The following is a 23288-nucleotide window of genomic DNA, read 5'->3' on the forward strand; positions in this document are numbered from 1 at the left end:
GAAAGAATAGACAAAGTATTATAATGAGTCTTCTGCTTGTTTTTTGTGTGCAGGGAGAAGATGCCATTCCACCATGTAACGGCTGGCTTGTTATACAAGGGGAACTACCTGAATCGATCGCTCTCTGCTGGCAGTGACAGTGAACAGCTAGCCAATATCTCTGTGGAGGAATTGGATGGTAAGGAGCCTTGTTTGAGGTGGGAAGGGGGTAATTAGACAGTAGGAAAAGGCCGTCGGTGGGCCTGCATTCATTTTATTAGTTGCATAATCTTAAAATAACTTGAACGTCATTCTGAGTGTGAAGTAGAGAATAAAAGGTTTGTCTGAAGTGGCACAGCTTACCAGATCTAAAATGAGGGGAAGGCCACAGTCTAAAGTTGTATTCAGATCTCAGGTCTGATTTTAGCTTCAGTCTCTGTCCTTCCACCTTCAAATAAGGCAAGAGCTTTTAAAAGAACAAGAATGTTCTGAATGGGCCAAATTTTGCAGGAGAAAGTTAGACTAACATTTTGGATAAAGATGCCTTGTTCTTTACACAGGGCCAGGATCTGTCTTCCTAGATGTATCATCACATTTGGTATATGGCCATTAAGCAAGCAGTTTTCTGTCTGTCTATATCTATTTATCTAGATAGATATGTGGAAGCTGAATGTGGCTCTGGGGCTGGAAAAGTGCTTTGCGATTGACTTCTCCAGGTCAATGATTCAGGTCATAAGCCAACTTTGAATTGATAAGGGTTAGAAAGAAACTTTCCTTGTGGGTAGATTATCCCATAAACTACCTACTGTGGAGGTTTCAGAGTAACAGCCGTGTTAGTCTGTATTCGCAAAAAGAAAAGGAGTACTTGTGGTACCTTAGAGACTAACCAATTTATTTGAGCTACAGCTCACGAAAGCTTATGCTCAAATTGGTTAGTCTCTAAGGTGCCACAAGTACTCCTTTTCTTTTTACCTACTGTGGAGTTTCTTGCACTTTCCTCTGCAGCATCTGGTACTGGTCACTATCAGAGACAAGACACTGGGCTAGATGGACTTGGGGTCTGATTCCTCTGTTCTTGCCCAGGTAATTTCTAATCATAAGTAATTACCGTTTGATGGCTCTTCTGTAAGCAACATGGAAGACGTTGAAGCTCTTGGTTTACTTCCCAGTGGACCTTTTGTACAAGCTCTGCAGAGAGCTTAATGATTCAATGAGCATAGAAATGGAGCTAGATAGAAACCGTCCCTCTAGAACAGGGTTTACACGTATTGGTGGGGCAACATGCAAGCAAGCCAAGTTTTATATGTTCTGAGGATTAATCAGATCTCACTTACAAGCTTGACAGGTCTGTTTTATCTCTACTCTCTGTAAGTCAATTTTGCAAGCTGTACATTAATTTAAGCTAAGAAGACAAAAAGTACATTCTCCAAATATATTTGTTACAATGATTTTTCCCCCCAGTGGGAATTTACTATACTTATTAAAGGTAAGAAATATACAGTACCTAATATAAAACACTTTAAACACAGTTTAACTAAAAATGTCACTTAAAGGTACATCACTTAAGGGAAGTGTGCAGATTTTATAGTCACACTCTGTTCCTTATAAATTTGGATGAGAGTTTGGGTTTGGTTGATAATATCGCTGAGCTGGCTTGCCCATTGTGGGCTGCAATAAGGAAGAACAATGTGGTTAGGTAAAGTTTAGATGCTCTCATAGTTGATGATCAAACAGGTTAGCACAATGCAGACAAGATGGTAGTGGATTAAGTCTTGCTCAAATGCCGCTCTGGAAGACTTCGCTGCTACACACTAACCAGGGTGTCCCATTTTAATTCCTCTATAGCTCACAGGCACCTTACTTCCTAGTGACTGAGGAAGGAATTGCAACTTATTTATTTAGAAGATTTGCATTTAGAGGCAAGCAACCAAACAGAAAAGCCAGGTCTCTGCTCTGAAGTGTTTACATATCAGCGTCAGACAGAAGGCAATCTCTCTGTCCGTGCAGTTTGGCCTCTTTGTGGTCTTGAACTGGAGTAATCTGGCGGTGAAGACACCACTGATCCTGTAATGGCAGAAGGACTTCTGTGCCATTCACCCTCCCTGCTGCTAGCACTGCAGGGAAAAGGGGGCCTGGCTGAAGAAAGGGAGAGTGGCCAGAATACTGCTGAGATGTGCTGATTCTCAGTTGTATTTTCACTCCTCTCAGGCTGTTTGCAGCTGGCCTTCAAGCGGCTCTAACATAGCACAGGGAGACTAGCCCCGCACAGAACAGTGACAGATCAGAGATTTAGGCCCTCTTAACCACCCCCACCCTACTTTGCAATTTGGCCACCCCCCCAATCAGGTAAAATTCATGCATGTTGTCACTGGGTGGACTCCATTCTGATTTCACCGGCTATTGGTCATCACAAAATTCAGCCCAGGGAGTGAAGGTGCCTGACCTAAACAGAGTCAATCTGAATATGAATCACTGAGTTGATTACTGGTAATTAATGTGAAATGTCATGAATAAGTGCTGGGTAGCTGGCTTATAAAACCAGTGGCAGTTGCTGTGAATGTTAATACCATGTCAGCTCAACGTGGTTTGTGTCTTGTTGTAATTGTGCCGTTGCACTGGAGAGCAGCTTATTTCATTCATCTCTGTTCACAAAGATATCCCACTCACTCTTCAAAGTACAGGAGTCTGAGCTCTTTTGCTAGTCACCCGTTTATTCTTTGGCTGTTAGACATAGACTTCTCGTTAGAATTTACGTATAATTTTTTGACAGCATTTTGCTTTACAAACACTTATTTTCAAAGGCTTTATAACTTTGCCATGAAGATATGTCCCAGTTTTTAGCCTAGCAGAAAAGATCTCAACCCGGGGGCATTTTTTTTTCTTAAACAAAAAATTGGTGCTAAATTGATTCAGTTCCTCTTAAGCCATAGCAGCACAGAAGGATTTTGTAGGTGGAAATGCTTTCCTGTGCACTGTGTACTAAAATATAGCTTAGTTATTTTTTTAAAAAAGGATGGAATTCCTTTTGGCCATTGTTATTTTTTACCAGCAGTAAGTATTATTTTATTATTTATTTGTGTTATTGTAGCTCCTAAGAGCCCCAGCCAGAGACCAGGACCCCAGTGTGCTAGGTGCTACACAAACATACAAGAAAAAGACTGTCTCCTCTCCAAAGAGTTTACAATCTAGGTAGCAGTTATTAAGCTGTTTTAGCTTTAGGCATTAGTGAAGGCATATGGGAGTTATAATGATGTTCTAATAGCTGCATCACAACCTTTGTAACATAGCAACAAATCTGAAATTAATAATACAGGCTGGGATTTTCAAAAGGAGCCTCTGGGAGTTAGGCACTGAACACCCATTGACTTTCAATGGGAATTGGGTGCCTAAATCCCCTCCAGTGCCTTCAAAAATACCAGTCACAATATGCTAAAGCCTTAAAGGAATGACCCTTCTTGCATAAAAGTTAATGGGAATTTTGAGTGGGACTTCTTGCAAGATTGGGGACCAAATATCCATCTGATCTGTTAGGCTTCTCTGGCATCATGGTAGCTTCTAGAGTGTTTGGCTGAATCCCATTCACTTCTGTAACAGATTTTTAAAAGTGCATGTGATCAGTTACTACTGTGATGAGTGCAGTATAAGAGCCGAAGTAAAACCAAATAGATTAGAATGTTATTTTTGCTGAGGGGTAATGTAATGAATTCATACTTGCATTGTTGTTATGGGATCCACGGAGTCAAACAGTGCAGTATGGTATGAACATCAGACAATTTTTAAATTGTTCAAGGTTACACATTTTTAATAAGCGGTAAAGGTGGGCAGAGATTCTGGGTTGTAGAGTAAATAAGCACATCTTAGTCTGTCCACATGCCCAAGCAATTCTTCCACCTCCTTTCTGGCTAGTTGTTCTCTTCCCATGAGAACTTCTCAGACTTTTGTCAGCTGTCTGTCTATTTTAAATGCATTCTCTTTTTCCCATTCTGCTCTAAATACTATTGTGGCAGCACAGAAAATAGCTTGAAGCAATAGTTTGTTACTCTTTTGATTCTCTGGTTATTCCTCATAGTGTCATTTGCTATTTGTGGTCCCATAGTAGCTTGAGAGTTTTGAGAAACTCTTAGGATTGCAAAGGAAATTAACTTATAGAAAGCTACATTAGGTGTTGCCAAAATTTGTAACACAAAGTAAATGACAAAGGTGAAACTGACATGCCATCCATAACCTGACTCTTGGGAATTATAAAGCAGGGGCGGGCTTCTGGTGAATGTTATGTGCTATATGGTCAGCAATAGCTAGGCATGAGAGCATAAGTTACGGCTAGAGCAACTGCTTTATCTATGAATTTCCTGACTGTTGTTGATTCATTTCAGAATTGTAGCACTATTTGCACATATTTCCTTTTAGAATCGGCTGCTGCCTTAACATTACAAATTACTAAGAATATATATATATATATATATATATATATATATATATTTATTCTTAGCAAAAATATATATATATTTTAATAAAAAATCAAGGGGATGGAATCATCATTGCAAGTTTGAGTCATCCACCCACACAGGCACTCTCTAAAGGGTATCGTCAGCAGGCAAAATGTTCCCATTGTAAGAGTCTGACAAATATCACCTGAAGGGAAAATATATGCATTTTAGGTAAACTTTGTAAAAGTCTCTCTGTGTGTGTGCGAGTGTGTTATACACACATCTCTATCTCACCCCCCCCCACACACACACACACCAGAACAGAAGAGCAGCCATTAGAAGGGAAAAATGCCATGATAACTCAGAGCCTGGCTCAAGTCACATTAAAGTCAATCGGCACTGGACGTGAACCCTCCATGTCACTATAAAGCACAGGGACATATGATTGGACAGGACCTGCTGGGTCATCATGTCCAGTCCCCTGCTATCACAGGCAACTACCCCACAGAATCCCTTTTGTAAATTTATCAAGCTCCATCTGGAAATAAGTTAGGTTTCTTGCCCACACTGCTCCCATTGGGAGGCTGTTCCAGAGCCTCGCCCTTCTGTTGGCTGGAAACCTTTTTCTGATTTTCAGCCTCAGTTTAGTCATCCCCATTTTATACCCATTTGTTCTTGTGCCAACATTGTCCTTCAGCTTAAATAGCTCTTTGCCCTCCCTGAGATTTACTCCCTGATGTATTTAAAGCATCTTGAAGTCATAAGGTGTTTCATCCAGAGATTTAGATCATATGACCTCCACCATAAACCCTTAACTGTGCCTGTAAGACCTTCTGTAGACTGGGGATGTGCCCCGATTACAGACAACAGGCTGGCTGAACTGGTGCAAGCTCTAGCGTAGTGAAGCCGAGGGAAGTTCCATCAGTACAAATCATGGCTTTGCCTGTCCAAGCTAGACTTGCAGTAGTGGAGCTATAGTAAAGGCTGAAACTGGGGAAAGTCCCCAGTCTAGACAAGCTTAGGTCAAGTGGCCTTCAAATGAAGAGCTCTAGGACTTTCCTTAAATCAGAGCTCTTACTCAAGGATTATTTTGTTTGCATTGAAGACAAGCATGCACTGTAGCACCTCCATTCCCAGGCCTCCACCCCTTTCATTGCCAACTCTCTGCCATTATGGAGTGGGAGCAGTACCTGCAGAAGCAATTTTAACCAGGTCACTTGTATGCTGGGCTGCTGCATATGATACAACAGTGAGTGGCTTTAGAGTATAATTGGAAAACAGCTCATGCAAAAATGAAAGGGCCTGGTTAAATGATGTCCATATGGACTTCGAAATTAGATGTTTGCTCCCATATGCCAATAATCCAGGCAATGAAAAATTGGATGCGGATATATTGAGGGAATAGTCATGTATAAAGAGTCAAAGTTGCAGCAGAACAATAAGGCATTAGGATGATGCAGATTATACCACAAAATAAGCTCTCTTGGGAAGCAGGAACGAAACCTGTGGACCCCAATTCTCAAACTGAGGCACCTAAACTTTAGACACGCATGTCTACAAATTTTGTCCATGGCTGTTAAAAATGAAGGCAGAGGTGAGGATTGCTCACTGTATAATGGGTAGCCTCAAGAAGGTCAGATTTTAATGATTTCAGGTATGTTCTATGCCCTGCAAAGCACTAAGACCCTGATTCTGCAAAGTTCTTAAGCATGATCTTAACCGTAATCCCATCCCTATTCAGCAAATCACAAAAACAGGCACTTGAGTCCCATTGAACTGCTTAAGCATTTTGCTGCATTGGGGCCTGATTTGCTATTGGCTACCAAGAGGACTTGATAAAAAGGACTGTTGCCTCTGAGAGATGGGGAACCACAGTATTATTCCCAGAAGTTCCTCCCTGAAAATGATTCTTTTAGAATGTGCCTGTTTTGTGGCCCCTTTGCATTTGTGGCTATTTTGATCATCCTGCTGAGTTCTGGTGGCTCGAGGAGCAGTTAGAGTCTTGCTAGTCTTAAAATCAAGCTGATTGTACAGTATATTTGCAGTTGAGACTTATTGTTGCAGAGTGAGCTGCTTTTAGGTCCCCAGAGAGTGTGAAACTTAAGTACTTTGGAGAAGCAATGTACCAGCACTCAGAGGGAGGAAAATCCAAAGGGGATATGACCTGTTAGATGCTTGGTTGACACATGGACCAAAGCTGAGTGAGTCTGCCTTTTGGCCATGGAAAAAACCAGCCAGAGGAGGAGAGGGATAAAAGCGTTTGGGGGTCCAGGGACCTCTTCTGAAATGGCTAAGCATGACACAGAAGGAACTAAGCTGAAATGCTAGCCATGCTCATGTTGCATTAAAGGCTGGTGCTCAGATTAGCAGCTGTGATGCACAGCGTTGAGGGTGATAGCAACAGAGGTTTCTCAAAAGCCCGTATTTCGGTGTGGGCTCTGGGAGCAGCCTGTTAATTACGTGGATGAAATTGTATAAAGTTCCTTTTCTGTTTCTCGGAATGCTTATAAAAGAGAGGTTTATCCCTGGATTCCCCATCATGACTGATCTGGGCTGAAAATGGAATAATTTAAGTTTTAAATTGTGTTTAAATACTGTTTCATCTTTGTGGATATAAAGCCACAGTGTCATGATGCAGATACTCCCCCGGCTGGACCTTGGGTATCTCTGATGCCTGTGGGGCTTTTCTTTCCAGTTTCCCAAGTATAAATATATTTTAATTACAGTGTGCATTTCTTCAGTGCTCAGTCGCTTCAGGTTTGAAACAGCTTCCGTTTAAAAATCATAAATACCAGCACGGTGATGATAACTTCTGTATAATATTGATTATTTTATTATGAGATGCACATTTGCTCCTGAAAAAAGCCCATAGAATGAATACCCACAGGAAGAGCATACATGCACAGAGAGAGATTGTGGCTACCCATTCTGGCCTGTGTTCTTATTTACTGTGGGCTTAGGTTGGAAAGTTCATTTAAATCAGACAAAGAGAGGACACAGCAGTGCACTGCATGTATAATTATGCCAATCTATTTTATCTTCTATAAAATTAATATGGAGTCTATAGATTCTGGTGTTGTTTGGGTTTGCTTGGACGTTTATACACTGGCTCAAAGACATCAGGCCTAATTCTCCATTGAGCCGCACCTTGTGTAGCCATTTACACCAGTGGAAGGTAAGTGGTAAAATCTACCATTCTGATCTGACAGCATTTTACACCTACTTTGCACGGAGCTGTAATGCAATCCGGGTGCTTCAGACAGACAGACACACAATTACTAGACAGATCTCTCTCTCTCTCACGCACTCGCAGGGACTGTAATTCAGTTCCATAAACACAGGCCTTGAGCACTTGAGATACAGGAGCTTTCGCTAACAGGAGTAACAGCTCCCAGCCCCTTACAGGCACGCGTCAATCACTCGGCCACGCAAAGCTGGTATGACACAACAGTGACTCTTAGGGCTAGAAGGAAGTTGGGCTCTGTAGGGAGCCAAGTTCGTAACTTCTAAGCTGTGGAGGCTGTGATGTCTCGGGGAGTGCTGTGGCCAGAAGGCCAGCGCTGTGCTATATGAGGCACTAAGGACCCTCAGCAGGCAGGTGGTAAAAAGCTACAGCATGGAAATTGTGGAGCGGCACAAAGCAGCTCAGGTTTCCAGTCTCAGATGTTTTACTGCCTAGGCCCTGGCTGGCGGTTCTGTATTTGCCCAACGTGGCAGGTTGCTAAAGTATTGCGGCAAACCTCACAGCGTTTGTGTATGTGGTGGGGAAAGGGGTTGCAGATGCCTTGCGTTAAAGGGGGAAGTGCTTGCTCCTTTCCCCAGAACAACCCCTCTCTCCCGACGCCAGAATCCTTTACTGTAAGCTCATTCACCTTGGCTTACTGCCCCAGCAGTCTATTATAAAGGAAAAATACAGTAACACACATCACGGCCATCTCTGAGGGGAGAGCTCTGACAGAGAGAATTAAGAAACTGACGATCAGCTGCCAACAGATGAGAATTGCTAGGGACACCATCTGGAAGATAATTAAAGAGGTTATGTTTGAGCTCTAGCTACATCACTGTAGTTATTGGTATCGGCTGGTCAGTGGGCAAGTCCTCTGAGTGTTACTAGGGTTAGTTATCCTCTGCAATGAATCTGAACAAGGATGGGGTACGGAAGGGGGCCAGTCTACTGGAGGTAGCAAGGAAGGAACCACTATAGGATGAACATTGCTAACCCTCTGTGTACAAGACAGTTTTTAGAAAAGACCTGCAGTTTGCATGAAGCCACTTTTACATCACTCCTCATTACTTTATTTAATCTCTTGCCTCCTAGCATGGAGACAGGCATGTGTGTCTCCTACTGGAAACGCATCGTTGTTACGTTATCCCTCATGTGATATGAATTGTTGTGTGTGAATATTCCTCTGAATTTTTGTAAATAAACCCAGTTCATTTTTGCCTGCCTGCCTTTCTTTGGAGCAGCAGTATTATAACTCGCTCTCTGCGTGGCCCAAGGATCTGTGTGCAGAGCTGCTGCCTGGCAAACTCAGATCAAGCTCTAAACATGCTTTCAAAGTCCCTTAAATGAGACAATAACACATTGATACCATTTTAATATGGACCTTTAAAATACATATGTCTAATCTAGACCATTCATTTTCCAGGTTCCATGCAGTTCCTTGTCCTAAACCCACAGTTCACCTCACAGCTGCTCTACAGCATGATTCTCAGCACATGTTGCTCTAAAAACTCACTGGGCCTAATCCTTAGTTAACAGCAAAGCCCCTTTACAGCAGTCTGGAGAACACCCACTCCACAGACAGCCTCTCAGAAGCTGTGGAGCTCACAAAAGGGAGAGTGCACTGTTCTGTGGCTATTCTCTGCTTCCCAGGCAGATCCCTGAATATGCAGGGTCAAAGGTGGCTTTAAGCTACCTGTGCCTCCCTCCTGCTGTTCCTCTCCCAGGCGCAGAAGCAAGAGAATAGAGGATTGGCGCCAATGTGTTTAGCCAGCATCCAGTGCCTACATCCAGAGGCTCAGACCAAGGTGAACATTTTCTAGCATCCCTCCCGTATGTTTTAGACACTGCGTAAATTCATTTGTGATCAATACTGGTTGCTGTTGGTTGAAGTGCCTCTCCTTGCCACACAGGAGTTTGTGGGGTTTGATTCTGCTTCTGCTCTTTGCTCCCTGGGCAGATAGGGGCTGGGGGGGGGGAGTGCTGCAGGGACACAGATTTCAGACTGAATACACTCAGAGATGGTTAGAGGGAACAGCCGCTGAATATCCTGAAGGAGATTTTTTTCCTTCTTACAGAACACGCCCTACCGTTGACCTTTTAAAAACTTCCCTCTTTGATCCTCCTTTGTCCCTCTCTGACCACTCTTGGTGGGCTGCTGGCTCTGTTCCTGCCAAGATAGCCCCACTGAAGCCAACTACTTGCACAAGAGGCTGTCTCCCTCCTGAGCTGCAGGTTCAATAGAGGAGGAATGGCAGCCTGGTGGGAGCAGCAGGAAGCCTGCAGAACTGAAGTATTCCGACCAGCTGACTGAAGATTCCCGTTTGCACTTGGTATCTTAGAAACAGGGGCCATTATGTTGCTAAGTTGCCTTGGGCAAGTCTCTTAGCCTCTCTGTGCCTCACCTTCCCCATTTGTGGCTGAATAAATCTGCATTAATACTCATCTCATTCAGGATTTGTTAATTTGGGGGGGTAGGGGAATCTCCTCTCACTTACGCCAGTTTAAATTGAGAATAACTCCACTGATGTCAATGATGCCACACTCGTGTCACGCCCATGAAGTGTGTACAAGAAGACTCAGGCCCCCAATATGCCATGTAAGTGCTTAATCAAATGGCCTGTTCTATTTTCTGTTCTGTGCCGTATCGGTTCTCATACCAACTGCCATCTATCTCATCGCTTAGGGCTTTCATATCTCAACCAAAGTCCTGGGGCTGCTGCAGAGTGGACTCAGGAGTTTCAGACAAGACGCAGTTAACAAAGAGGCAAAAGGAGGATGAATGTTACTAGAGTGCCCTGATGAATCTAAGCCAGAGCTAAACTGGAGCAAATGGAACCTTAATCTTGCATGATTTTGGGGCAGAATGAGATTGCATCAATTTATAAAATGCGGGAAAAGGTTCTACACGCTCAGCAGTGGTTAGGATGCATATTTCATGTTGCACGGGGAAATGACTTCTGTTCGGTTAGCTGTACCGAGTCAAGGGCACCTCTGCGGTACTTCTGTACTAGCAGGGTTCCTGCTCAGAATAGCATGCACTGTAGTGTATCAATTAGCCAGCGCACTTTGCCTGTTTCCCCTTCAATTAGCATTATTTAAATAATTAATACTTGAAAGTAAACGATGCTAATGCTGAGAACTAGCTCTATCTCAGTCTGTTTCCTGGGTTGTCTGCTGTCGGGTGCCCCTTAGAGTTACAGTGATCAATGTTTTAGCCACGCTGAGTTAGCTCACTGTGTTTTTCAGCCCGTCAGATTTAATCAAGTTGTAGCAAAACCTAAGTCAACTTCCTCAAGTCCAAAAGAGTCACCCTGCCAAACTTAGCGATGCCTATGATTAGACATGTGTTCGCCACAATGTTTAAGTGCATTTCGTAAAGCCAGTCTAAAGAATAGACTTTGCCTCATTACTAATGAGATCTGGCAGCTACAGAGCAACAGACTGGGAGCCAGGACTTCTGGGTTCTTATTCTGCACTGAGACTTTGTGAAAGTCATTAATTGCTTTGTGCTTCAGTTCACCTCATGGGAGCAATGTTTGTAAGAAGGGCAGAATAATATTTATATCCCCATTTGGGGTGGTACAAGATTTCCCAGATGTAGTGTTCGGAGGAAAGCCCCTTTTCGGCAAAGTGCTTAACTTAAACATGTGTTTTTAGTGGAAAGGCTTAAGTCCTTTGCTGAAATGGGGTCGAAATGAATGGCACTGCCTGAACCTCTGGTTTGCATTTATCCCCTGAATGGAGGAGATGGGGAATCTCCAGAAATCCAGGGAAAGCTTTGCCTGTATCTTCCACACGTGATCCTTTTTAAAGAACATTTAAAAAAAAAGAAAAAATGTCAAGGTTCATGGTAACAGCTTCAGTTTGACTTTCAGGGCATCTGTTATGTGGCATCATAAAACATCTTCAAACCTGCTGTGTTATTGGTTAGAAGCCATCGCAGGCAACTGCTGTTCATAAGTCTGTAATGACACATTTTGATTATGATTCTCCCTCCCCCCCAGTACTGTTCTCCCAAAACTCATGATAAAGTACATTTGTCTTCCTGAGGGGGCAGGGTTGTGACTCACATCTCATGATTGAGAGAGCTACGAGTCACTTAGCAAGGCATAGATCCAGAGGAGAGAAGCTAAGTACGCTATGCTCAGAAGAGTAAAACTAATGGACTGCATTGTGTCTTGTACCGTTCAGACCCATCTTTCCATTCTCCCTGCAATTACAAGGCTGTGGGAAGCATGAGACCAGCTGTTGTAAAAGCTCTGTATCCAAGTTTACCTAGCCCGGTCATGTCATTGAGAGCAATGCTTCATTGAAGGCAAAGAAGGGAAAATAGAAAAACACACAGTAGCTCATCCCAAAACGAAATGAGAATAGATGTGAATGGCCAGAGCTAGGAAGCTGGGAACAACTCTGTGTTGCTTAAAAGGAAAGGGGCTTTCTTTTTTCACTGATTTCAGAGTAGAGTGAATGCACAGTAATATACAGTGCAACCCACATGGGGCATCCAGCTCCTATTCTGGGCAGCCTTCCTGGTAATTTTGTCAGATTATTTGCAAAACATTCAGGAAGGAGGAAGAGGAGAGGGGTGGAAAATTGGTGGCAGGGTAGTGGCTGGGACAGCTTTAAAGCCAGGGGAGAAAGAATAGTGGGGAAGCGGAGAATCATCTGTGAGAGGAAAGCAGGATTCTCTGTGGTGGAGTGGCCAAGTTTCTTGGGGGCAGATTGGAAGGGCAAAGCAGGAACAGAATAGCCGGGTGCGGAGGGGTGATATTAGAGTCAGAGCTGGGATGGGGAAGCAGGGAATATTGGGGGGAGAGATTTGGGAGCCAGGGGAAGCTGGACAGACTGTTCTGGAGGACACAGGCGAGGGAGCAGGTGGTTGGTAGCTGGCTAGGTGTGGTGTCTGAGTACTCATGTTCCATCCTACAGGCCCCCCTGAGCAAGATGAGCTGGCAGCCAGGACTGTGGGCAGCAGTTGTCGGCTTGTGTAGGATTGCTGCTGCATCCAACTGTCAGACAGATGGTGGGGCAGAAACCCATCTGGGAAGAAGCTTTTCCTGGCCTTGGCTGGCTTCTGAAACATCCAAGGGTATTAAATGAAAACTTTGAATTCAAAGTTTGCTTCTGCATGCCCATGAGTGCCGAAGAAGTGCAATTAACCCTATGACTAATATATCACTGGGTGGGTATATGGCTCCCTCCATGTGACAATTTCAAGTACTTGACAAACATCAATCATCCAAACAAAATAGCAGACCTGTGTGCCAGGCAAGTATCCTCGTCGTCATTTCACAGAGAGGGACACAGAGAGTTTGAGCACCTTGCCTAGTCACACCGCACAGGAGAGGCAGAATTGGGACTAGAACCCAGAACTCTGTGTTTGGTTATAACAGGTTTTACTGTGCATGCTTGGGTTAAGGTATTTGTCATCTGTACTAGCCCGGTGGTGTAACAGTGCTGTGGGGCACTGGGTTCATCACTTGCCTCATTTCACTTCAAAGGTGGCACAGGGTCAGTGGGAGAAGCAATTTCTGTATGTGTATATATATGAATACATATGAATTCTCCATGCCAGCGCTATTGATGTCAGAGGGAGTCTAGAAGTGGAACAGGTGCAAGGTCTGCAGTGCCGATCAAAAGGAGAATGATCTCGGTAGTATGTGAAGTGCTTTGTGATGGTTTGCCATTCGTAATGCTGTTACATTGTAGGATGAGTGGGCCAAATTCACTGAAGTTAGTGGGATGACACCATGAATTTGGCCCAGGGCTATTCTGCCTCTGAGTGAAATTAAAATGAGTTAAAAATGACATTTCTTTTTGCATCCAAAGGTAAGGTTAAAGCACATGTCTGTGGTGCATGTAGGTGTTGCTGTTACACTCAGTCTTCCAAGTTCTTTTTCTTAGTATGTGAGCAAATGTTCAGTTTTGGGAAGAAAAGTGGTGTAAGTTTTGTTATACAAAATTCAGTATGGGGGGACTGTGACATTGAGCCCCATATTCTTTATAGCGATATTAGTATGATATAATTATATCATAATTATGATGTGTTTTATGGAAGATAAGGCATGTGAGGTGTCATTGGAAAGGTCATGGTTTGCTGAATATGATTATCCTATTTGTATGCATATATAATTTTTTTATCCGAAGTTATGAGTATTGACTATATATTATTCACATGTAGCTATCCCTAGGCAAAGCCCACTAGGCAAAATGCTCTCAGTCTAGATGGCTCGCTGGGAAGGGCCCATTCAGGTTAATGAGCCATTAGGAAGAAATAATAGGCCTTAGGAGAAGCTCATCTCCCGCTTGGTGAGCCTTCCTGTGAACGCTCCAAACAGTCAGTAGGGGATGGCTGCTGTGACTTTACAGGGACATGTGACCATGTCACCTGGTGCTGGATTCCATCTTGAGATGTCAGAATTTTTCCACTGACTGGCATGCAAAAGAAGCTGTGAAACAAAGGGTTCCTGCAATATGCAAAACCTATATAAGACAGGGGAGTGACATCATCTGGGTTCTTCACTGACTCCCCACCCAAGGAGGCGTCTAGAAACACCTGAGGGAAAAAGACTGAACTGGGGGAAGTGCTGGACCCAGGCGAAAGGGATTTTTAGCCTGTGAATGGAACACCTGGGGATTCCAAGCTGCAAGCAAGTGCAGCTTGCCTCTTAAGAATCTGCAGCCTGCTTGTATCATCACTTAGGATGAGAATCTGCCATCCATATTGTGGCAAAATACCTTGTTCGCCGCAGTAGGCTCAGTCCTTTTTAGCCTTGGAGACTCAGGATTGGGACAAGGTGAATCCTTATAGGTGGCCCAGGGTCCTGCTACTCCTTTCCTCAGTCAGTCCCTTGTGCTTATTTTCCTTCCCTTCTGGGGAGCGAGTGCAGCCTCCCTACTGGGAAGGTTTGGTGTCTTGCTGCAAACAGCCTACTGGCAGCTTTCCTGCTCCTCTCACTCCCTCACTCTCCCGCTCCTACCACCCAGGGGAGGGTTTAAAAAGGTCCCAAGTAGTTGGAGTCAGCTGAACCTAATTGGTTCCCTAGCAACCCCTTTTCCAGCTGAACCTTATTGCCCTTGGTATCTCTCCTCAGTGGATAGGGAGAGGCCTTTTAATCCCCTGGGACTAATTACTACCCCCCCATTTTGTAGCTGTTTGTCCTGGGTTTACCACAATATCTAGTATATTAAGCTTAGTTTGCATTTTTTGTTTGTTTATTAGGTAATCTGCTTTGATCTGTTTGCTATCCCTTACAATCACTTAAAATCTATCTTTTATAGTTATTAAACTTGTTTTTACTTCATCTAAAACCAGTGTGTGTAAATCATAACTTGGGGGAGAAAGCTGTTGCATATTCCTCTCCACATTGCGGGAGGGGGTGAATTTTATGAGTTTATGCTGTACAGTTCCCTGTGCAGCGCAAGACAGTATAATTTTGGGTTTATACTTCAGAGGGGGTGCGTGCCTTAGGAGCTGGGAGGTGCTCTAGCTGATGCCTTCCCATGCAGGGGCTGGTTAAAGAGCTTGCCTGCATGTAACTGCAGCTGGGTGTGTTCATAACTGTATGTATGCTGGTGAAAGTGCAGGCTAGAGAAGGCTTTGCAGCTTGTCACAGCAGTACAGTGTAAAAGGGAGCCCCGGCTGGTGCATCAGGGTGGCTCAGTGGCACCCCAGTTCCAGGTGGCACCCTGGGAAGGAACTGATCACAGGGAGCTGCATGAAAAAACGGAGAGTTTGATCTCTCTCTCTCTCGGCCTCTGATTCAAATCAAATATTTCCTAGGAACCAGTCATTGGTTCTGGGCAGAGATTCCTGAAAGAAGAATTTGCCTGTGTGCTGTATGTGACCACCTCTGTTCCAGGACTGATGTATGTAGGTAAATAAAACAAGCTATACTCAGAATATAACCAGACTCCAGGTACCTGATTTCTCTTTCACTGGGGATCTTGACTTGCAAGGCCCCTGGCATCTGCAGCCAGTCAGCTGAAGGGCAACTATAAGTAGAACCAAAAAGCTGATGAGAATTGGAATGAATGTTCACATACACCTTTTTTTGCAGTACTTACCTGGGTGTAAAGTATAAAGTGTTCAGTACAGAGACTGTCTTCCTATATATGTAAACAGCCCCCTGGTATGTTGTAGGAACAAATAATACAAATAGTAAAGATAGAATAACTAAAGCAGATATTTTATCATTGTATATTTTCCAGTCTTCAGTAATACAGTGCTATGATCAGTCTTAATGTTTCACATCTTTTCTTCAGTTTGCTGAGAAATACGTAAAAACTAAAATAACCCCTCGGTCGTAAAAAGGCATCCAGGCTCAGTTTCTCAAATTCACATCTTTATAATGTCATTTAGGGGAAGTAGTGCCTCTCTGTGATAAGTCATTAGAAACATTTGGAACAGGGCATTTCTAATTACTAATGAGATTATTCGTTTGGGCAATTATCTACAGAAATTGGGAAAGACCGATCTCATTACCTTTCTTTCATCTAAATCTAATGCATAGCCAAAGGGTTCCTTGAATAGGTTTGAATGGAGAGGGGGGGAAATAACTGTTTTAACTAGCTAGTAATTGGTATTTTCCCCCTACAGTTGAATCAGTTGGGTGTATTTTTTCTTCAACAGTTCTTAATGTGGAGGTGGCATCCTCCGTGCTCTGCAGGTACAGCTAAGTTTCTGCCTTTGAAAGGTGAACTTGCTTTTCTAAAAGCATGTGATGGGTAAAATGCCTGTCACAAGAACTTAAATTTTATCTCTGACAGCTGCAGAGGAAAGTAAACTTTCAGTTCAGTGCTGGTCGCAGGAGAGATGGAAAAATATTGACAGAGCTGAGGGACATAGCAGCAACAATAATCTTTCCCTATCTGGCTTCTTAAGATTGTAGCTTTCAGCAAATTTGATTTTCCCCTTCCATAAAGCTGCATTGATTGCCTTACTTATTGCTTTATAAAAATAATAGATGTAATGACAACACTAGTTGGCTAGTCTGCAGATATTGAATTTAGTACCTCTGAGTCGAAAAGCACAGCCCCCTGCTACCTGTGCTAAAGAAACAAATCCATTAGCATGGGGGCACTAGCAGACTCATAAAAAGAGCTGGCTGGAAAACATGAGAGGAAAACACTGATTCGTTAAACCAGAAATGCTGAGCAAAAATACCTCCGATTTAATGAATTTTCGGTGAAGGAAAGGCAGGTTTGCATGGAAAACCTGCCAGCTCTCTGGGCTACGGGGGAGCCCAGGTTTTCAGGGTCTGCCACTCTGGGGCAGGCAGCCATGCCAGGGCTTCCAGACTCTCAGCCATATTGCTGGGAGCCTGAAAGCCCTGGGAGCCCCAGCTCTAACCGAGGCTTGGCTCCTGGGGAGCAGGAAGCCTAGAAGCCCTGCCATGGAGCCTGGCTCCCAGGGTCTGGGGCAGCCCCTCCACATGCGGACTGCCCTGGGCTGGGAGCCCCAGGACTTCCAAACTCCTGTGCCAGCTGGTGGCTGTGAGAAGAATGTCAATTTCATTCAGCAGCAGTCAGGTTCCTGGGGAGCAGATTTTCTTTAGGAAACACCATGTGTTGATATTTCCAAGATGATTTTTTTTTTCAGGATTTCTGGTTTGTGGAAAATTTCAAAAAAGTGAAATTCCCTGCAGAGATCCTACATTTTGGCCAGCTCTACTCATAAACCTTTTTATCCTAGTCCACCCACTAGAAGGTAAGTAACAGCAACAGTAGGGTTAGTGTGGGTTACAGAAAAGAAGTAGTTGTCTGCAGACAAGTTGCATTTACAATGTGTATTCTCTACACAGCACAGCAATCATGATGGAGATGCTTTATCCTGCTTTGTTTAGCTTTTGGGTAGCCTCTTTCCAGTGTCTGACTGTTTACAGGCTTAAATGGTCTCCTGTTTTAACTGCTCCTAAAGTTTCCAGAATGAAAAAGTTATTACCTACAGAATGTGCAAAACAGATGTAAAGATTGAATTACAGGGTCCTCGTCACTGGGCCCGGCAATGAAATGTTTGCATGGTGCGCGCTGTCATTAATAGCAATACTTTACACACATTACTTTAACCCTCACCAGGCCCCCTAAAGTAATTAGCGTTGTTGCCTCCAGAGAGCTTTTAAAATGACTTGGCCAGAACTCACTAGTTCCTGGCTACCGGTCCTGGGCTCCAATCGCTAAACTTTATTGCCTCCTGGGCACATAGTTGCCACAGGGGAGTACTCATCTGAGTTGGATTTCTGCTTCATTGGATTCCATTTAACTTATAAGCACGGGGGGCACAGTCTGAGGGTACTCCAACAGCTAATTAACCATACAGCGAAGAGGCCAGTCTGCCTGAACAACGGCCTGTCTCCGTTCCTTATCTTCATGGAGAAGGGGTGTTGTGTAATCACTGGCTATAGTTTATGCACACCGGGACTGATTAAAAGTCCATTGAAATCAATAGGCGTCTTCCCACTGACGTCCGTGGGCTTTGGATCAAACCCATTATGAAAGATAGAAAGCAGTCAGATTGGGCAAAACTCTGACCACTAGCCTGTGCACCTCTGATGACTTGTGGTATAAATCAGGATAGTATGTGGTCCATTGTTTCTGCCTGTATAGTATAAGCATAGAAAATATCTGCCTAATAACTCTTCTCAGTACTGTAATCCACTGGCTCAGTTCACATTACATGTCCCATTCTTGTGTCTGGTCCAGAATCAGAGGATAAGAGCCTATTACTGCTTCCAGCTAATGGAATTACTCCTTTAGTTTGAATAGCAGAGTCCTATGCTTCTAGACCTGATTCAGGAAGGCATTTGTGCATCCTCTTAAGTGGTGTCTGGATCAGGACTTTAGTACGGATGGTGGGGAGCAGGACAATAGCTTGATAGATTTTACTGTCTCTTTCTTTGTGGTTTTTATTTTGCGGTAGTTTCTGTGTGCTCATGTACCTATCTCGCCTTTTATAAAGAATAGATAAAAACAAACCAACCAGTAGAAGTAGAAAGCTGTGAGACCAGATGAGAATATTTCTTGTGGGAGGGAAGCACTTATTGACAACTCCCATGTTCAAAGCCGGCCATGTGCCTTTCTGCTTTCCTACAACAAAAGCTGGTGTTAAGGTCTTTACCGTACCTCCTCATGGCTACCGCGTGCAGTAGTCACCAGTCATTTTCTTTCAGTTGCATTGATAAGATTAATTTTGCTCCTTAGGAGGAGGAGATGAGATCGATACCAATTCAGAAATAAAGTGTATTAGATAAATGCTGTCCCATTTGTGCAGTGGTCCCATCGTTAACCCTTTCGAACAAGTGGCTGTTGAGATTTTTTGTCCACATTTGAAAAAAAAATTTAAACCTGATAGTGGCAAAGCTTTGGCTTTCTTTTTAATTATTCATTGACACTAAAGGCTTTGTGGCTGTTGACATGGCACAGAAGGAGCAGCTTTGATGTCTAAAACTGATGACTTAGTATTGTACAGGGTTTTTTTTTCCTCCCTAAAGTTTCCCCTGTTCTTGGCTAATAATAACAGCAACCCCATGTTGTTGTTGTTGTTGTTTCAGGGTCATCCTCCCTGTGTATTCCAAATCCCTCTTGACTTCCAAGGGGATTTTGAGTGTCCAAGAACTACAGGATTGGGCCCCTATTATATATATAATATTTATTTTGAGTCTTGGCACATAAAAAGCTTTTGGGCCAACTTTAAGCTTTTTGAGTTCAGGGCTTTGTGTTCCTCCAGCAATGACTGGCGACATCACTAGCACCCAGTCAGAGCATTTCCATGTTACTTCATGAGATAAAGCTGCAGAGAAACAGTGAATCTACTTCCCCAGATGATGGAGGCACTGATTCCAGCCAGTTAGCTTTAGAATGAGTTTGTTGTTTTAAAAGTCCAAATGCACATTCTGAAAAGGTAAAATTCTGACCCCATTGATTTCAATACCAAAACTGCCATTGATGTTAATGGGACCAGGATCTGGCCCTTAGTCATTTGAGATTTAAATAGTTGGCTAATCTTCTTAGCTTTGCTTCATTTGTAAAGAAACGCTTTTTAGTACACATGGGAATTAATCAAAATTTCAACTCCTTGAACTCTGAGGAAGTTTGGATCCAAATGCTGTAACTAAGTTCTGCAGCAGGGTGAATCAAAACCCCAGATCAGAATATGCCACATAGGGAAGTTTGGCACAGCTCAGATCCATCTCTGCCTTTCGGTTCCCATTTTAGTTTCTTGGTCTGATATGAATGTGTCAGAGCATTTTTCCATAGTAACTTTATTTTCATAAACTGGAAGCTCTGACTTTGTCAGGTCTTTTGACAGTGATGGTAGAGAAAGAACGTGTCCAAATGTGTGCTGAAATATACAGCGCTCCTGGACAGTTGGATTAATATATATTTTAATACACTGCCCGCTTACCAGACAGTTGGGAAGGCAGGATGAAGATGGACATGTGCAAACAAATTCAAAACAAACGTTGGGAAATTTGACCTGGGGTCACCAATAACTTGGTTGAATTGTCTTCGTGTCTGCAAACATATGAATCGTTCTCTGTCTGAGGTGGCTGTGTGCCAATGCTGTTTGAGCGTGAATGGTGCTTGCCAAGAAAAGTCTGAGTGCTATATAAAAGAATTACAATATATTTGTGTATACTATATCTAAATAGTTAATATAAGGAGCACCATTTGCTGGCAGATAAGAATATGCATCCAGCTTTTAACAAAACAAAGTCAGTCACATGGTATTTTACAATATGGTCACCAGCCTCATCATTTTTGCCAATGAACATGTGCAAACCTGTGAAAGAGTGTGAATTATCACACCTAAGGCTTTCTTAGAGGCTTACATTGAGATTTGACTATGGGCAAAATGGGTTGCTCTCAGAGGTGAAAGTAAGCCGGTATGCCCTGGTACAGCGTACTGGCAAGAGCCCGTGCACCGTACCAGGGCGGATTGGCTTCCCCAGGCAGCAATTTAAAGGGCCTGGGGCTCCCAGAAGCACACCGGGCCCTTTAAATTGCTGCCAGAGCCCTGCTGCCAGAGCCCTGGGGAAGCGGCAGTGGGGCTCGGGCGGTGATTTAAAGGGCCCGGGGCTCCTGCCGCAGCTACCGACCTGGGCCCTTTAAATAGCCGCCAGAGCGGCAGCAGGGCTCAGGGGACGATTTAAAGAGTCCGGGGCTCCAGTAGCCGCTACCGCCCCGGGTCCTTTAAATCATCCCTGGAGCCTGCCGGAGCCCTGGGGTAGCGGCGGCGGGGCTCTGGTGGCTATTTAAAGGGCCCGGGGTGGTAAGGGAAGCCTGAGCCGCAGGCCCTTTAAATCACCGCTGGAGCCCCGCTGCCGCTACCCCCGGGTTCCGGCAGCAGGGCTCTGGGGATGATTTAAAGGGCCCGGGGCTCCCAGCTGCTGCTACCACAGTCCCAGTCCAGGGCCCTTTAAATCTTGATTTAAAGGGCCCGGGGATGTAAAGGTCCCGCCTCTTCCGGTTGAGGCCCTGTCCCCTCCTAAGGACTCCGGAGTACCGGTAAGTCCTTTAAGTTACTTTCACCCCTGATTGCTCTGAACATTGGGTCTTTTTGAAATACATGGTAAGAAAACCCATGTGTTTCTTTAGCAACTGACCCTTTCTCCAGTCCCACTTTTCATACTACATGTGAATTGGTTCTGTCAAAGGAAAACTGGGAACCACTTTTGAAACAAACTTTGGATGCGTTTAGTCAAATTTGTCTGATAACAGCTTTGAAATTCTCTGCCGTGCCCATGCTTTCCAGTACTGAGATGTTTTTCCTGTGCCTTAATCTTAGGCCCCAATTCTGCCCCCACTGATACTACTAGCAAAACTGTTAACCGGGAACAGGATTGGGCCCCAAATTCCCAGCAGGCTAATGCAGGAAAAGTCAAAATGGCAACATTCAATGGTAGAAGCACTGCTAATGTTCAGACACAGTGACAAGTACTTCTAAAGACTATTTTGAAAATGTATTTAAGTATATCTAGGTGTGCTAGAGTAATAAATAGTTGGCTTTCTCTGCAGTGTCCCTTTTAATTGTGGTGAGGCGGCCAGACAAAAACAGGAGGAAAACAAAAGGAGTACTTGTGGCACCTTAGAGACTAACAAATTTATCTGAGCATAAGCTTTCGTGAGCTACAGCTCACTTCATCGGATGCATGTAGGAACTGGCAGCAATAGAAGATTATTTATTAGAAAGCTTAAAATTCTGAACACATGTCCTAAGGGCTTGTTTGCATGGTAAGGTAATACTCTACAGGGGTGTGATTTCTAAAGCATACTAACACGTTGCCCATTAATTGGTCCCTGTAGCTCTGCACAGATTCCCCAGTGCACTTTTAACACTGTTTCAAATAATACTACATTAAAGCGCACCAGCAAGGTCTATTCAAATTATTGCACAGCACCTTCGTGCGCTTTAGAAATCGCACCCCAGTAGAGCGCATTACCCTCCCGTGTATACAAGCCCCAAGTCACTTTTTTTTTTTTTTTGCCATGAACCTAAAACATCCTGTTCTCTCTACATATTGTGGGTCATGACTGTAAAGCTTTCCAATAAGATGAATCTGAGCAGAGTTGTACAGTCAGCCGAAGTTTAAGGAATCTGATCATTTCACCAACGGGTCTAACCAATAAAGAGACTGGGTGCAAATAGGAATTTAATACTTCATTTGTCTAAACACAGATTGATATTTTATCAATTGATATTTTAGGAGGAAAGGGTTAAATACTCCAATGGCACCATAAACTACTTTGCCACCATATAATATATTTATAAAATATGGTGCCAAGATATTTTTAGAAGCCTGGTGTTACAGTATGTTGATTATTTTGCACAATTTACAGCAAAAGGCATAAAATATTTGTCTCGTTCGTGTGTGTATGCCCCAAACATTGAGAAATAAGGACATTCCATCTCTGATACAACATGTTTATTAACATGAACTTTCAACAACTGTGTAGGTTCAGAAATTAGTTTTTGATGTTAATAAAAACAGTGAAAGCTTTGCAGAGACCAAATTTGTCACCCACGGTAGTTAATTTGCACTAACTTTGATGCAGAGTTTAATTTAGATTGATGAGAGAGGAATTTTGTTATGACTATAAAAATCCATTAATTACAGATCCTGTCTTAATTATGAATGGCTTTATTTTAAAGTGAGGTTTGCAACCGAAATTAAGCCTTGAAGCAGTTCAATCAATACAAACATCAATTAGACCTGACTTTGTACTCCAATTAGTTTCTAGAGCTTTTAAATGAAGTGTACAAAGTATACTGCTTTGTAGACATCTTTTAGACATACGCAAGGATCGGGAGGTCTTTGCCATTTCATTAACAGCCTCCTCACAACAAGCATGGATGGAATATCAAACAGGATGTTGGCCCATCAAAGAAGCTTATGGAGTTAACTATTTAAAAGGCAGAATGTGCGGCAGATCTAGCGGGAAGTTAGATGCTCTTAAAGATATTAAATTAAGAAGTATTATTTGTGTTACCAATGCACCGAGAAGCCATAAGCAAGACTGGGGTCCCATTGTCCCATCTTAGTGTTCTGTGTCCCAACAACACCTAGCACAACAGGAACTTAGTCCAGGACTAGGGGTCCCAGATGCTACTGCAATGCAAATAACCAATAGTAATAATAGGGAGTGTATGAATAAGA

General features: G+C 43.4%; 1 protein-coding gene across 1 annotated transcript in view; it reads left to right on the forward strand.

Annotated features, from left to right (window-relative positions):
- The window catches only part of CALN1 (calneuron 1), a 175302-nt gene that overhangs the window by 19057 nt on the left and 132957 nt on the right, over nt 1-23288 (forward strand). Inside the window, exon 2 of the mRNA XM_074974472.1 lies at nt 54-178. Within this exon, the coding sequence (XP_074830573.1) occupies nt 61-178 (118 nt within the window). The 5' untranslated portion in view covers nt 54-60. The remainder of the gene's footprint in view (nt 1-53; nt 179-23288) is intronic.

The sequence above is a fragment of the Natator depressus genome, chromosome 17 (assembly GCF_965152275.1).
Source record: "Natator depressus isolate rNatDep1 chromosome 17, rNatDep2.hap1, whole genome shotgun sequence".
Lineage (NCBI taxonomy): Eukaryota > Metazoa > Chordata > Testudines > Cheloniidae > Natator > Natator depressus.